General features: G+C 46.2%; 1 protein-coding gene across 1 annotated transcript in view; it reads right to left on the bottom strand.

Moving 5' to 3' along the window:
- Positions 1–2,751: 2,751 nt before the first annotated feature.
- The window catches only part of SUSD6 (sushi domain containing 6), a 77,998-nt gene continuing 65,596 nt past the window's right edge, over positions 2,752–15,153 (bottom strand). The window contains exons 5-8 of the mRNA XM_041402719.1: positions 14,517–14,714; positions 11,442–11,580; positions 9,882–10,303; positions 2,752–8,888 (exon numbers count right to left, since the gene is read on the bottom strand). Of these exons, the coding sequence (XP_041258653.1) occupies positions 8,863–8,888; positions 9,882–10,303; positions 11,442–11,580; positions 14,517–14,714 (785 nt within the window). The 3' untranslated portion in view covers positions 2,752–8,862. The remainder of the gene's footprint in view (positions 8,889–9,881; positions 10,304–11,441; positions 11,581–14,516; positions 14,715–15,153) is intronic.

Below are 15,153 nucleotides of genomic sequence, written 5' to 3' on the forward strand. Positions count from 1 at the left end.
AGAGGATGCTCTGGCTCACAACAGCTTCCCCCTCCTTCCCTGACAGCATCAGCTCTGTGCCCAGTGATGCTTGGCTGCTCAAGCCACTGGGTGCTGTGGTTTGACACATGTGGGGACAAGGAAGAGAATGTCTGTCCCATAAAGTGTGTTCCCCAGCCTCAATGGGATACATGAGCCTGGAAGATAAACCCTGCATGTCACACAGAGCTGCTAAACTCAGCATGATCTCCAACACCAACCACTAGAAGGGCTGCTGGATCAGAGGGGCATGTCAGGACAAGGAGTCAAGGGTATTTGTGCCTTGAATACTGGAACCAGTCTGTGCCCTCTTGCCCCAAAATCTGTTTTTTTTTCCTCACTGGTGTAACATGAAAAGCCTGAGCTATATCCCACAGATGCATCATGGGCTCAGCATGGACCACATGACAAAGAGCTGTCAAAGGACAATCACCTTATGCCAAGTACCCTCAGGGCTGCTCAGCTCTGCCTGTGTCTCACAGAGGGTTAAGGTAAGGGGTTTGCTGGTAAACATCATCGTCCTGCAAAAAGGAACAGAGAGAACTGGGAAGTCCATTGCATGTGCTTTCCCATCCCTTCCCCTGCAGCCCAGCTTGGTGCCAAGAGAGACCATTCAGTTTTGCCAAGTACCACCACCGCTGAGGAATGGGGGCTGGCAGTGTGTCCTGGCTCTCCCCTCCATGGCAGCTCCGTAAGGGGCTCTCTGCACGCCCTGGCAGGTGAGGAGTGCGCTAACGCCTCGTGAAGCACGGGGCTGGTTGGCACGCAGCCTGCTGGCATTCTGCTTTCGGGAGGGGGGATCTGCATTTTCACGACACGCCTAAAAACAGGTCAGCGGCTGGGGGAGCTCCTAGTGCAGGGGAGGGAGGGTCCCGGCAGGGGCAGAGCTGCAGCAGCTGAAGGGCAGAGCTGCAGCAGCAGAAGGGCAGAGCTGAAGGGCAGAGCTGAAGGGCAGAGCAGAAGGGCAGAGCTGCAGCAGCAGAAGGGCAGAGCAGAAGGGCAGAGCTGCAGCAGCAGAAGGGCAGAGCTGAAGGGCAGAGCTGCAGCAGCAGAAGGGCAGAGCTGCAGCAGCAGAAGGGCAGAGCTGCAGCAGCAGAAGGGCAGAGCTGAAGGGCAGAGCTGCAGCAGCAGAAGGGCAGAGCTGAAGGGCAGAGCTGCAGCAGCAGAAGGGCAGAGCTTCCCGCTGGCGGCGCTGCGGGACGCGGCCGGGCGCAGGGAGGAGCTGCTGCGCGCTGTGCTGCCATAGAGCCCGGGGCCCTGTGTCGCGGCTGTGCGCTCCCGGACAATCCAACGTGTATGGAATACCCTGGCTGCGAGCCCGGCAGCGCAGCGCGCTGGCTGGCAGGACGCCTGGTGAGGGCAGTAGCCCATCTATCCCCTTTCCTGAGCGAGTTTCTCCAAGAGGCTTTGTGGCGGGCTCGGTCTTTGTGACGGGGCTGCTTTTCTGGAGCAGAGATGTTCCTGTGTTCCCTGGCCTTTTTGCCCTTCACCAAAGGGCCAGCTGTCAAGGAACATTGCTCAGACCACCTACCACAGGCTGGCTTCCTTCAGGCTTGTCTCCCGCAGTCACTTCTCACTGCCAGTACACACCAGAGATGACAAATAATTTTCCAATGTGTCAAGAAGGGCACATTCCTGGCTGCCAGAATTGCTGTGGCAGGAGACCATCACCCAGTGAAAAACAATAATTAAAAACAATTCCTGGAGGGCAATGACTCCCATGTGCCAACTATCTGGTACAGGAAGGTATGCACAGACCAGGGAGCTCCAGTTTCGCAGTAGTAAAATTACAGTAAGATCTGCTTCCTGTGTGGGAATAATTTTTGGAACAAATGGAAATAGGAGGAAAGTAGATGTCACCCCTTCTCTTCTTTTCTCTTTAACCTGGCTGTTCTTTCCCAAAGAATAAAAGTTATATCTATAATTACACAAAATCTTAATATTTTTGAAGACTGCTTTGAACAAGCTGGCCAAAAGGATCTCCTCCCTCCTTCCCTTCCCTATTACATTACTGGTAGATTCTGTTAAGGAACACTCATTACTACACTTACCTGAAAATACAGTTACCTTAGTTTTTGAAGCAAAACAAACATTAATAAAAATAGTAATGAACTGCACATCCCACTGAAAGAACAATAAGTGTCTACTCCTCTGCAGTTCCTGCTTCTCCCACGCTCCCAATGTAGCACAACTACAGAAGAAGGAAGAGCAGAGCCTGCCCCAGCCTCCCCTCTGCACTCACCCATCTATCTGCAGATCTCTCTGATGTCTCCCAAACTGTCCTGCTGCCCACTTGGGATTATTATTTCACCAATGAAAGATATCTCCCTTCTAAAAACAGCATTCTCTTCCTATACATTACTGTTCTTATACAGACTCAAAAACTAATTAGCCATTTATTGTATTTACCCTGTCTTCCTCTCTGAAATCCACTCATACCACACATAATCTCTTTAAACCTTTTCCCCCCTGCCCAGGCTGGCCTCATTCCTCAAGGAATTCTATGCAAGCACACCAAGGGCAGCCTTTGCTTCTGAACTTGGAAACTCGATCCTTCTAAGGCTGCACCAACTCTGAACCTCTCTTCCCCAAGCCACTTGAGCTTCCCTAGGTTTAGCTTCATCCTCGTTTTCACAACTGCAACATATTAATTAATGATCTACTAGATTTCCAGGCCGCAAGGCCTAAGCAGTTAAAACCCCCCCCCACCAAACAAATAGAAAAAACTATAGCTTCACTTCAAAAGAATTTTTTTTTAATTTAGAAATGCAGTTATATACATAGAACAATTAAATTAAACTTTGTACAAATATTAAAATACTATTTTCACACCCACTGCAATGTACAGGATACCAGAAAATACATAAAAAATAAAGCAAAATAAAACCGATTGAGTGACATCCTGCACAGCATCAGTTATGGTTTTAAATCCCACATATAAATGGAGTACCATTCTGCAAATAATTCCATAGTGGTGCAATTCAGATAAAAAGAAAACACGCATGGGAAAGAAAAGATTGAAGCAGAAAGGCAATCAAGCTCCCCTTGCACTTGGATCAGCAACTATGAGCAGTCTACCCACCACATCATTGGACTTCTGCTTCACAGACACCTTTGCTTTGTTTTCTTTTGGAAGGAAGCAACTTTGAGAATCTGAACTAAAACATTTTCCAGCAGAACTCAGTTGCCTCTGTCTATTCTCATTCAAGGACAGAAGCAACAGCATAGCTCACAGAAAGCATATGCAGAGCATAATACAACATGTTCTGGTGGGTACCCAGACCTGAACATCACCTGCAGAGGGTTGAGTTTGAAAGCAGTGCTGAACACAGGGCCCTGAAGTGTGGGAAGTGGCGTGTTCTGTCCTGGTGGGCTAGGACTGGAAAAAGGCTTACTTCTTGTACAAAAATACACCTTAAAATGAAGCCTGCTCTAGGAAACCTCTTTGCACTTCCAAAGCCTATAGCAGAGAAAAAAACATTTCCTAATGAAGTTCTTCTGCAAGCAAAGGTTTTCACATAGAGCAAATTCAATCTGCTGTTCCCTGGTAAGGACTGAAGGGTGAGGACGGGGTGAGGCAGGATGTGCAAAATGAATGGGATTTATTGCATTTATATACAAAAAACCAAAGTGAATTTATTTAAATACATATCTGGATAGAGTAACAAGGCAGATATTTTTTTTTTGTTTAAACTGCTATCAGAACAGTAAAACCACATTTTTTGCAAGTATGTTCTAAAAAGGTCAGCAAGGACAGTTCAGTGTGTCCAAGCAGTTGTACATTATTTTTTTTTATACAGCAAGCCTGCTGGTGTATGCTAAATCATCTAACAAAGCACAAGCTTCCTTACAATCTGGTCATGATTGCATTAGCTCATTAGCCTGTAGTAAACCTCTGTTTTCTGCCCTTCCTTAGACAACTCCTTGTGTTCCCTTTCTGTGCTGCAAATGACCCAACCATCCCAGATTATTTCCAATGGCTGAGCCAGTTGCTCTCTTAGCCACACTGCCCAGTATTGACCCAAGCCATCCACCTCTTGGAGTACCTTGGGATGTTTCTTCCCAAAGCATGTGGAACATATTTCTTCACAACACACCTGAGTTCTCCACCCACTGAAAGGCTAAATTAAGACTCCAGATGCAGTAAACAATTCACCATACCAGAGCTGAAAGGCCAAGGAGAAACCTCAGCAGAGATGTCCAAGGGGTGAAAAGCACTCTGCTTGTGGAGTACATGTTCTGCTACCCAGCAACTTCCCTGGTGGTTAAGGATAAAAATGCATTAAGCCCTTCTCCCTGCCAAACTCATGATGTTTTAACTCAGCAACAACTCCAAAGGCTCACATGCTTCAGTGCATCTCTTCTGACTTAATTCTTACATCTTCTGCAGTTAATGATGGGGAGGCACAAGCTATTTAAAACCAGAAGACATAAACCCCCTCTCACCCGTGCTGCTGACACCCTTCAAGGCTGCAGGAGGCTCTGACACAGTCCAAGCTGGCTCATCATTTGAGGGGAGCTTCATGATGCAGACCCTGGTGAGACTGGCCACTTCCCCATGGGTCACTGCCAACTTCACATCCTGGTTCTCTCAGGCTGGTCCAGTTCTACAATGCTTGGGCTGTAAACACTGCAATGAGTTGCATCTTTTTTTTTAAACTATGGAATTGGAAAGGAGCAAGGAAGTTTTTCTATTGCACTTAATATCCTGAATTTCTGAAATGCCCTTTCCCCCCACAACTATCAGACTCCAAAAATAATGGAAAGCTTTAAAATAAGTGCTATTTTTATTTTTCTCAGCATAATTAAATAATTTTAATGTTCTTGAATATCACAGGATCCAGCACATATGACAAAGCATGAGATGATTATGTTGGGAGTGTTAAATAAGAAAAAATGCCTCCCTTTGAAATCTTTTGCCAGACATAAGAAGAAAAGGTATGGAGAATGTGCCTCCATCGGGGGCGGGGGGGGGGAAACTCATTTACTGTACTACATCTCACAAGGCTGAACCTCTGTGCTTCCTATCCACAACACTGGGACCCAGGCTGCACCTACTTACGGCAAAATCCAGAGAGAACACACTCAGCTCAGAGATAATGAACACTTCTGAGGCAGAGCACAGCTCACATCTGAGCAATCTGTAGGCTTCAGGTCATCCTCCCCTAAGTAAAGATAGGACTGTGCAAAGTAGGTTTTCCTCTGTCTCTACCCAAAGACTTCTCAGTCCTTCAGCCTCTGCAGAATTAAAACAAATATGAATGAATAATAATAATTTGATAACCAGTAAAGTGAGGTCTTGCTCTCCCTCCCCCTTGAAAAAGTTGTCAAATGTCTTTTGGGTTCCTCCTCTGCTGTTTCACCTCATTTTATACGAAAATTAACTCTAAAGCTGAGGATGTAGATGAGCAGTGTGAGCCTCCAAACTGTGTTCCGTATTCTGGCTCACACAGATCCCTGGGGCCTGTTCCCACAAGATTTGCTGCAGGGAATAGAGCAATTCTGCAGGATCTGGAATAATCAGATGGGATTACCAGCCAGCACGGAGACTGGCCTGGAAGCTGCTGGCTCACCCTCAACAAGCCAACAGAAGCTGCCTGTTTATGCTTGATCACAATAGCTACACTTGCATGTTTCCCTTCTCCACCTCTGCATTTCCCTAACTCGTGAGTAAAGCCATTTCCAACAATTTCTATAGAATCCAATGATATGAGCTTTAACAAGACCAAGTGTCAGGTCCTGCACTTTGGCCACAACAACCCCCTGCAGTGCTACAGGCTGGGGGAAGAGCTGCTGGACAGCTGCCAGGCAGAAAAGGACCTGGGCTCACTGACTGATGTCAGCCTGGACATGCAGCCAGCATGTGCCCACATGGCCAAGAAGGCCAATGGCACCCTGGCCTGTATCAGGAGCAATATGGCCAGCAGGACCGGGGCAGGGATTGTCCCCCTGTTCTCAGCAAAGTGAGGCCCCACCTTGAGTGCTGTGTCCTGTTCTGGGCCCACCAATTTAGGAAGGACATGGAGATGCTCAAATGCATCCAGACAAGAGCAACAAGGCTGGTGAAGGGTCTGGAGCACAAATTCTACGAGAAGGCTGAGGGAGCTGGGATTGTGCAGCCTGGAGAAGAGGAGGCTCAGGGACACCTTACTACTCTCCACAGCTCCCTGAAAGGAGGGTGTAGCCAGGTGGAGGTCAGTTTCTGCTCTCAGGTAAAGTCTTAAGCTGTGCCAGGGGAAGTTTAGGCTGCACATTAGGAAGAAATTCTTCACAGAAAAAGTGATTGGGCATTGGGATGGGCTGCCCAGGGAGGTGGTGGAGTCACCATGGTCTAGTTGACAAAGTGGTGTTTGGTCATAGGTTGGACTTGATGATCTTAAAGGTCTTTTCCAGCCTACTTAATTCTGTGTGTTTCTCTGAAATTAAAGTACTCCATCTTTGTAGAGCTTGCTTCCTTTTCTTCCCCACTCAAACTGAATTTTTCTTCCAAGCTGGCAGTTGTTTGTTTTACAACAGCAGAGAAGAGGCCAGGCCACAGAGGATGTGTTTGCTGCTGGTGGTGCAGCACAAGGTTAGGCCTTGGGATCAGCTTCCACCTTCTCCCACCAACCCGGAACTAGCACTACCCCTTTCAGGAAGGCAACACATTCCCAGCTCCTACACCTTGAATTGGAGAGGGTCAGTTTGAGCAGACAGGACCTTAACTGCATAAAAAGCAACTCCTGTTCTGAGCTGTTTAGGTAGCAGGAAAGTCACACAGACTTTCCTCTGCACTCCCTTACCACTACATTTGCTCAACCCCTCTAATAAACCAATGAAGGAGAATTTACTCAAGCTTAGACCACTTCCAACAGTCAAAAAGCTAAATACAATTGTCACCATGCTTATTTTTAAAAATTCCAATGGCAGATGTGTAAACAACATTTGTCCTCTACAGCTCTTGAAGCTGAGACACCACAGCCCACTGTAAAATGACACAAGATTTTCACCATCCAAACTTAAAAAAAAATACCTAAACACCCAAATGGGATTTATCAAATTCCTGTGTTAATGCAAGGTAACATGAGGAACAGGGAAGGATGTTTAAAACACTTTAATTTTAAATTAACATCCCTCTATAACAAGGATAGGGGAAAAAGGATTCTTCCATCCACAGGCACACACTGTTCCATGTGTCCTGGGATTTAACAGCTATTCAGGAACAGGAATAGCAAATACACAGGTGGGCACTATGGCCAATCCCCATTTCAAAGAACTGGAGCTAAGCCACAGTGATTTTATGCATAAAGATGTTTATCATTGTTGTCAAGTGCCGTAATGTTTTTTTACTGTAGCAATGAGGATGAGGACAGTGAGGATTGCAAACCAAAAGCAAAGCAGCAAAGACAGCATCCCTGTTTACCTGAACATTACCACATGATGTGTAAGGCCATGACATTTTGCTCCTTCAACTCAAAAATGTAGCAGCTTCTCACAGGGCAAACACTTCCCTGGTTACTTCAAGACAGTTATGACAAGGTACATGCATCTAAGAAGCCAACTCTTCTTGCTGAAACCAATCCCATGGAACAGTGTCCAGACCTCAGTGAGGAACCTTACAATCACCACAGCACTTGGACTTGGACTGTCTACCCCAGACAAATGTGGCTTCCTGCAGTTAGAGTCCCAACACAGACAATCTGACCTGCTGCAGGTAACTGTGGCAGGCAGAGGCACATATATTTCTGAATTTTCTCTCCCCTACTACCAGAACTTAATCCTCAAAACTTCAGCACTGAGCTGTGGTGTCCTCTAGCACTGCTGTCAGTGTAGTTGACTTTCCCTCACAGCAATAGGCTGGCACTGTGTTTAGGAAAGCTTTACAAAAGCTGCTTACCCCCAGCCACAAGGGAGGAGCCCTTCTCTTTGGGCCCACTGGAGCCCACCAGGTTAAAGCAGCAGACTTTGCTGTATGAAGCGAGGAAGATGCACCAGCCTATGTGATGGCACCTACCACTATGGCTGGAAAAGGAATTAGGGATTGCACCAATGGCACTAGGAATTCACTACCTACAGGCAATTTTTGTCTTGGTATTTTCAAACACCTGAACCTCCTCCAGTGGGCTGCACTGGTAGGGGAAGAAGGAGAAGACAAAAATGATTTTCAGGAATGGACTCCTGCAGAGATGGGACAAAGGGCATTCCTACATGTTGTACTTCTCAGCCTTCAGTGTTTAAGCAATTCTCAGTGAACTGCTCCTGCAGGGCTAAGCTGTCACATAGCCCATCTCATCTGAGGCGCTTCTAGACATCACAAGCTGCCCCTTAACTGCGAGCCCTCCCAAGCCCAATGTCAGTCCCAGTGAGGCATTTTGTCCTGCCCTGTCACAAAGAGGATGCTGGAAGAAAAGCCTATATAACATATATATGTATATTTAAACTATGTCTGCACCCGGAGAGCAAGCAGGTTGAGCCCCTGCTCTCTGGGCAGCAGAAGGGCTAGAAAGGCTGATTAAGCTGCAACAAGCCGGTGTGAGGAGGAGAAAGGCACGAGAAAAGAGCAGCTCTTCAGAGACTGCTGTCAAACATCTGGCTGGGGAAGAGGAGAGCTCAAATCCACTCTGTTCCTTGAGCCCCTGATGCTGATGGAATGGGGAAGCCAGTGCTGCACCAACTCCACTGGTGCATCCAGGAGGCAACCTGGCAACATCCTTTGGATCTTCAGCTGAGGGCATCTCTTCTTGGAGGTATCCAGGGTACAGCTTGCGAGGATGGGGAAGACTGCACAGAGTGCTTCTGTCCCAAAGGCAGGGAGAGAAGAGGAAGAAATCCCAGATGGACAAAACTAGACAAACACAGCAGACCTCATGCTTCTTTCAATAAGGGAATATCTGAATGGTGGGGAGAGAAAAAAAAAAGAAAAAGTAGTCAAAGTTCTGTAGTTCAACACACATCAGAAAAAGTACTATTGAAAGCAAGACAGGCTCCTGCTTTCATAACATGACAGTGCAGTGGTCTCCCTCTCATCACATCACAAAGGAACTCTGGAGGACTCTGCTCCAACCTGCCCCTGAAAGTGGGACCAGCCAGCTTCAGCCTTGAAAAACTCCAAGGACAGATTCCACCACCACTCTGGGTGTATATCTGGCCCTGCATTACCCTCCTAGCACAAAGTATTTCTTAATACCACGGAAAGGAGAAGTTCTGCCCTGAGCTATCTACAAGCCTGTCACATTTCTTGCCTAAGACACAGCAGTCCCTGCAGAAGCAACTTTAAGCTACACCTTCACATCAGCTCTGGCATTGCAAAGCCACTCCTTCAGGACAGCACAGAAGTGGAGGAATAAAAGATGTTTTGACTGTTCAATGACTTGCCCCTCTGCCCTCTACAGTAAGTTCAAGCACATCCCTCTTAGGTCTTGCAGGCTAAGGCTGCAGCACTGAATGCTTTGTGGCAGAAAGCTGCTTACTAGAATAGTCTACAAGTTAAGCAGCCCAAACATCGCAAAGGGTTTGTATTCCAAGCATGTCCTCCCACTCCCACCAACTTAGTTTCCACAAACAGTATTTTACTGCTTTTGTACTATGATGCTAGAGGCTGGAATTCTCTGAAAATCCTTTGTTAAAAAAAGAGTAAGCAGTAGACAAACTTGCTCAGACTGCCCTAGGCTCCCAGTCTGAGAATACTGAATTCTTCAGAAGGTATTAAATACTGCTTACATGTTTAAGAGGTGAAACATGCTATAGAGACTGGATCTTTCCAAAAGCTGCTGTAGTGGCAGACACACATAGGGGCATCCCTTGCCATTTTTCACCCTAGATAATCAACTCAGAACCTACTCTTAAAAGGGTCTCATTTAGTGCTCCTTGCACAAGTCACTTACCATCTGTGTATTCCTCAGAGGAAGTGAGTGATAAAAGGCTCTGTATGTCACTGCTTTCTGAATCTTGGGCCTCTTTGTGTACAGGTCTACTGCTAGCCATGCCAGCTACCCAGGAAGAGGTAGCAGCCTGATGCACAAGAACAGTTTCAGAGCGCTGAGAGCCACTGGCTTCACACAGTCCAGAATGTCCAGGGGCTTCATCTTCTCTTTCAAAGGTATTGTGAGCCCCCTGGTCCGGCTGCTGCATCTCTCTGGGTCCATTCTGTCCAGCTCCCTCTGAGAGCACGATCTGCACTCGGGAGTCTGAGGGTGGAATGCAATTCCCTGTGCTGCCATATACTGCTTCTTCATAGGATGGCAAGGCCACTTGGACACCATCCACCATAATAGAGACCTGATCTCCAGACACACCTTGGTCCCGCCTCAGAAAAAAAGGAACAAAAAAAAGATGGGGGAGGAGAAAAAATAAATCAAGATGAGTAGTTATTTTACTATATATATATATATCTTACCAAGAACCCCAGTAACCTCCCTTGTCAAAACTCTAACTCTCACCATATTTAGGGAAGGACAGAAACTTGAATGGTGATTTAAAAAGGTCAGACAAGCAGTCTTGGAGCCCTACTGTGAATTGCCACTAAATATGAGCAGGGGCTGTAATTCGCAGCACCTGATGGATTTAGCAGCAAGAGCTGAAAAGGTTACAACGCCTCCCCCCCGCCCCCACCCCCCTACTTACCTCCATAGCTAAATTTGACATAGGTCATGACTCAGCTCCGTGCTTTTGGCAAAGAGCACTGTTGAGGCCAGCCTGGGGCACTGCTACATTCCACAACACCCAGCACTGTCTGTTCTGCTGCCTCTGGCCAGATAACCTCTGGCAGGATGGGGAAGATAGCTCTGGCACAGCATGAATCACCTGGCCTCGTAAGACCTGGGAGAAAATTTTTCTTTTCCAGTAGTTTGGGCCTTTTCAGAAGAGGGCAGACTGCAGGGCCCTACCTCTCAACCTCCCCACTGCTTGAGTGTCTGCCTTAGCTGGCAGCAGTGTTATGGCTGGGTCCCCCCTCTCACCTACAAACCCAGGCCAGGAGGGTTCTCCTCCTGCAGCAGCAGAGAAGGATGGCAGACTTGCACATGTATCTGAAGAGCAGTACTGCTTAATTTTGGGTCCACAGGACCTCAAGCAGTCAGAGAAAGATGCAGATATATACACCCAGACACAGACTTCAGTAGCTATCCAAGGCTAGAAGAGGTAGGAAACTGATCTACAGACAGGCTACTAAGTATCATTCAAAGCCAAGGCAACAGCATAAGGAAGTCACTCGTTGGGTGGCACACAAGACTGGGGACTGCAGGTGAGCATCATAGACCGACATTTCAGAAAAGTGCTGGATCAGTAGGATGGGGCAGAGATGTCCCTGAGGCGATGAAAAGAGGAATGGAGAAGCGAGGAGCCAAATTGCTCCAAAACGAAGGTCTGACCCAACTACCTGCATGGGTTTCTGCTGCAAAGAAACAGGGGGCCTCTGAGCCCCTCCAAACCCCAGCTACACTTACCTGCTGTGATGGAACGACTTCAGCTTTGGCTGCAGCAAAACAAACAGCACAACCAACAGCAGAATCAGGGCAACGGAGCTCGCTGTGGAGGCTACTATGGACAGCGTGGGCACTCCAATTGTGGGAGGAGAGTCCTTTTCTACAAAACCAAGGGGAACACAAGCTAAAATGTGGTACTTCCATACTGAAGGAAAAACATTCACACTGCTCCTCAGGACTTACTCCTGGGTGCATGTGTAAGGAACCCATGTTTGCCATACAAGACACACCACCTATCTCAGTTTGCAGCTCAGGCTGACACCTCTCCATCAGCTGAAAAGGGAACCCAAAATAAAACAGGCACATACAAGGGCCCTTTGGCAAAACACAGAGCAAACAGAAAAGCAATGGAAGCAGGCCATGGGAACTGACTGATGGTGTAATGTTATATAGAGATCTGCCTGAGCAAAAACAAGAGAATGTCATGATGTAACCAGCAAGGCCAATAATTGTCTAACACAATAAGCAGCATATTTTAGGCCAAACAGCAGAAAAAGTTCCAAAACCCATTTTTTCTCAACTAATATAACAGCCTTGCAAAGAGGGGTGGAAGTCAACTGGCTGTGTATTATTATGCAGTTATTACAATTAATACACAGAAAATATTAAGTTTCTCTCACACACAAACATATGCCAGAGGATAGAGAAGGAAGGCAGATGTTCTTTCAGGGTGCTGAGTTTTCAATGTTAGATACATGTGCCCACATTTCTCTTTCCTAGCCTTCTGCAGCTGTGCTGTGTGACTGCACAGAAACCAATTTGGCTTTTAAAGGACCTGTGCAGGGATAAACTGGGAGTGAAGAGAGAATGGCTTGGAGGTGGTACTGCTGAGCACTGCATACCATGCCTAGAAGGCTACACTAGTCCTTTCACCTCTCTAGAGGAAATAATTGTCTCTATGTGTTGTTTCTGTCCCTAATTTGTGTCTTTGGTAGAGATCCAAAAAGCCTCACCTGCCCATCAGCAAATACTACTGTGAATTGCACATTTGATTTATGCAATTCCTCAGTTCCTCTTTCTATACCCAAAACATTCTTTAGGAGCACAGGGCTCAAACTGCAGAGGGAATTCAGGACTCATGCAATGAGGGATAAGAGGAAGAGCAACAGGTAAACAGGGAAAAAAAAAGAGTTGGAGGATCATTATTTTTATGCCTACAGCCTGAAATCTAAGCCCAAAACAGGCATTTAAGATGGAAACCTAGTTTGCAATTTTCTGCATCATCTCTTGGGGTCAAAACTACTTGGTTTAGTTGTTTTGAACTTGTTTCTTAGAAATCTTTTAGCAGTAGCTTGACCCCTCCCCAGGAAAAAAAAAAAACAAAAACAACAAAAACCAAAAAACCAAAACAGTGACTACCATATTTTTCCCTATGGCAAATAGGGTTGAGTAAGGATTTTAACTTCCAGCATTTCTCAGGGCACTAACAGGAACAAGGGAAGGCAAATAGAGATGGCCCATTTTCAGCATCAGTACATGACGCTGTCAAACTGCTCACTACCCAGGGTGCACTCCAGAACATTTACCATCTCATATGCCAAAAAAATGTCACTACTTCATACAATAAACTGCCAAAAGGCTATAGGGCTGACAGGCTCAGAGCTGCACAAAACACGTGATAACTGTTAGGGACTTACTTTATCCTATATGGAGCAGGTAGGATCTTACCCTGACCAATAATTTTAAGACTACTGCTTTTCTAGAGTCTCCTATCCCCTTCCCCTTCTTTGAGCCTTTTGAAGGAGACCCACTAGTTAAAAGTTAGCTATCTCTGACCCTGAACAGTTGATTCAAAGCTTGTATTGTGAAAGCAATGGCTTTTTCATTGGGTGAGATTTTTGAGGCACCATATTTTTGATAATGCCACTGGCCCTTCAAGATGCTACAGAAATCTGAAGGATTTCTGCTCATCACAACACAGTCCCTCAGACCAAGTGCCACCATGCAGGAATGCCACTCAGGGCAATGTGCAATAGCACAGCTTTGCTCTCCAGCCTGGCTGCAGCAAGGGGCATGGGGATCACTGCGGAAAGGAAGCTTAAGCTGAATTTGGAAACCTCTTCAGGATCTATTTGCTGCCAGGTAAACTCCCAGATCCTTCCTTATAAATCATAGGAAGGGGCTATTGCAGTGGCATAAAAAGACAGTGTCTTTGAGACAGGACAGGATGTTCCAGAGATCACAGGTATGCAGTGATCTCCATAAAGAGTTTGATGAAGGCACTTTTTTTTCCCGTTTCTTTCCAATTAAGCTGACACATTTTGCTTTATGTATTATGAGACTTAATTCCAAAGTGTACATCCTGCTGGCTCAGCACGACTGAGTAGTAAGGTTCTATCAGCCCACCCAGAAGAGGGGAGAGAGTTCTCCTTTTATCCAATATACCCACTGTTAAAAGCAAAAGAGTAGTAGGCAAATTAAGAGCTGTATGATGAACATTTTCCTGTAAATCTTTTTACTTTGCTGCTTTGATAGAGGAATTCCTGTTCAGCTGGGGAGACACAAAACAAAAGCTGTCCACTTATACTTGGAGAGAAGCAGAAATCATTTGTCAGCAATGTCCTTTCCTGCCAGTACAGTGAAAAGCAGCACCATCAATCTTTTCAGCGCAGGAAACCAACAGTTACTTAACCTGTTTGCAAGGAAGATTGACTCTACACACACACACACACACGTGCACAGACTCACTGAGGGAGATGTACTGTCAAATCCATCAAGGAAAACCAGAAAGCATGGAAAATGCTACTGTTAGGGCTTCCAGCATTCCTGGGATGAGAGCCTCAAGATAAGAGGCTTCACATAAGTAACAAGATACCTACTTTATACTCCTGTCCATGGCTTTTCTCCTTGTGTTAGGGACTCTAAGTCTGCATCTGATGGGCTGCTACTGAAGAGACATTTTTAAGACTGTGAGCTGCCTTTACGAAATTGCTAGAGCAATGAGAGCCATATGGACTTCCTCAGCATCACATGAAGTGCTTAAGGATAATCTGAAAAGTCAATGCAAGAGCAATTCTAGAGTCAGGGAGCACTCACCTGGGCTGAGTCTGCAGCTGACTTCCATGGCTGGGTTCCACTCTCCATTCTTGCATGTCAAGTATTTATAATCTCCTTTCAGCATGTAGCCTTCAACACACAGATACTCTATGACACTGCCTGAAGTCAGAGGGTTGTTGCAGGGGCTAGGGTGGCATTTATAGGCTCCATTCTCAGGTTGTGGTGGCTGGGGACAATCTGGTAAAAGAGAAAGTACCGTGAAGGACATCTCAGAGGAAGACACCCATTACATGGTATACGTGAAACACAGACAGACTTCCACCTACAAACACCCACTAAATTAGGAAACTACTAAAATCGAGAAGAAAGGCTGTTACACAATGGCAGAGAACACCTCTGATAAAGCTTCTGTGATTGTTAAATACTGCTTGTTATCCCAGGCACCAAACTAGTGATATTTTTGAACAGTGACGCAACATAGATTCCACATGAGAGAGGCCCAGGAAATCCTTACTGCTATCTTCTCCCCACAGCTGTTCCACTAGAGACTGGGGTGAACCTAACAACCAGGCTTTCCTATTAGTTTGGCAGGGGAAGAGCAGGAGACCTACTGAAAGGAATGAGGAATGCAAAAACCCCTCTGTACTATGGGTACACAGTGTCAAGGTACAGACCT

This window comes from Onychostruthus taczanowskii, unplaced genomic scaffold, assembly GCF_017590055.1.
Source record: "Onychostruthus taczanowskii isolate IOZ18803 unplaced genomic scaffold, ASM1759005v1 scaffold1, whole genome shotgun sequence".
Taxonomy (NCBI): Eukaryota; Metazoa; Chordata; class Aves; order Passeriformes; family Passeridae; genus Onychostruthus; species Onychostruthus taczanowskii.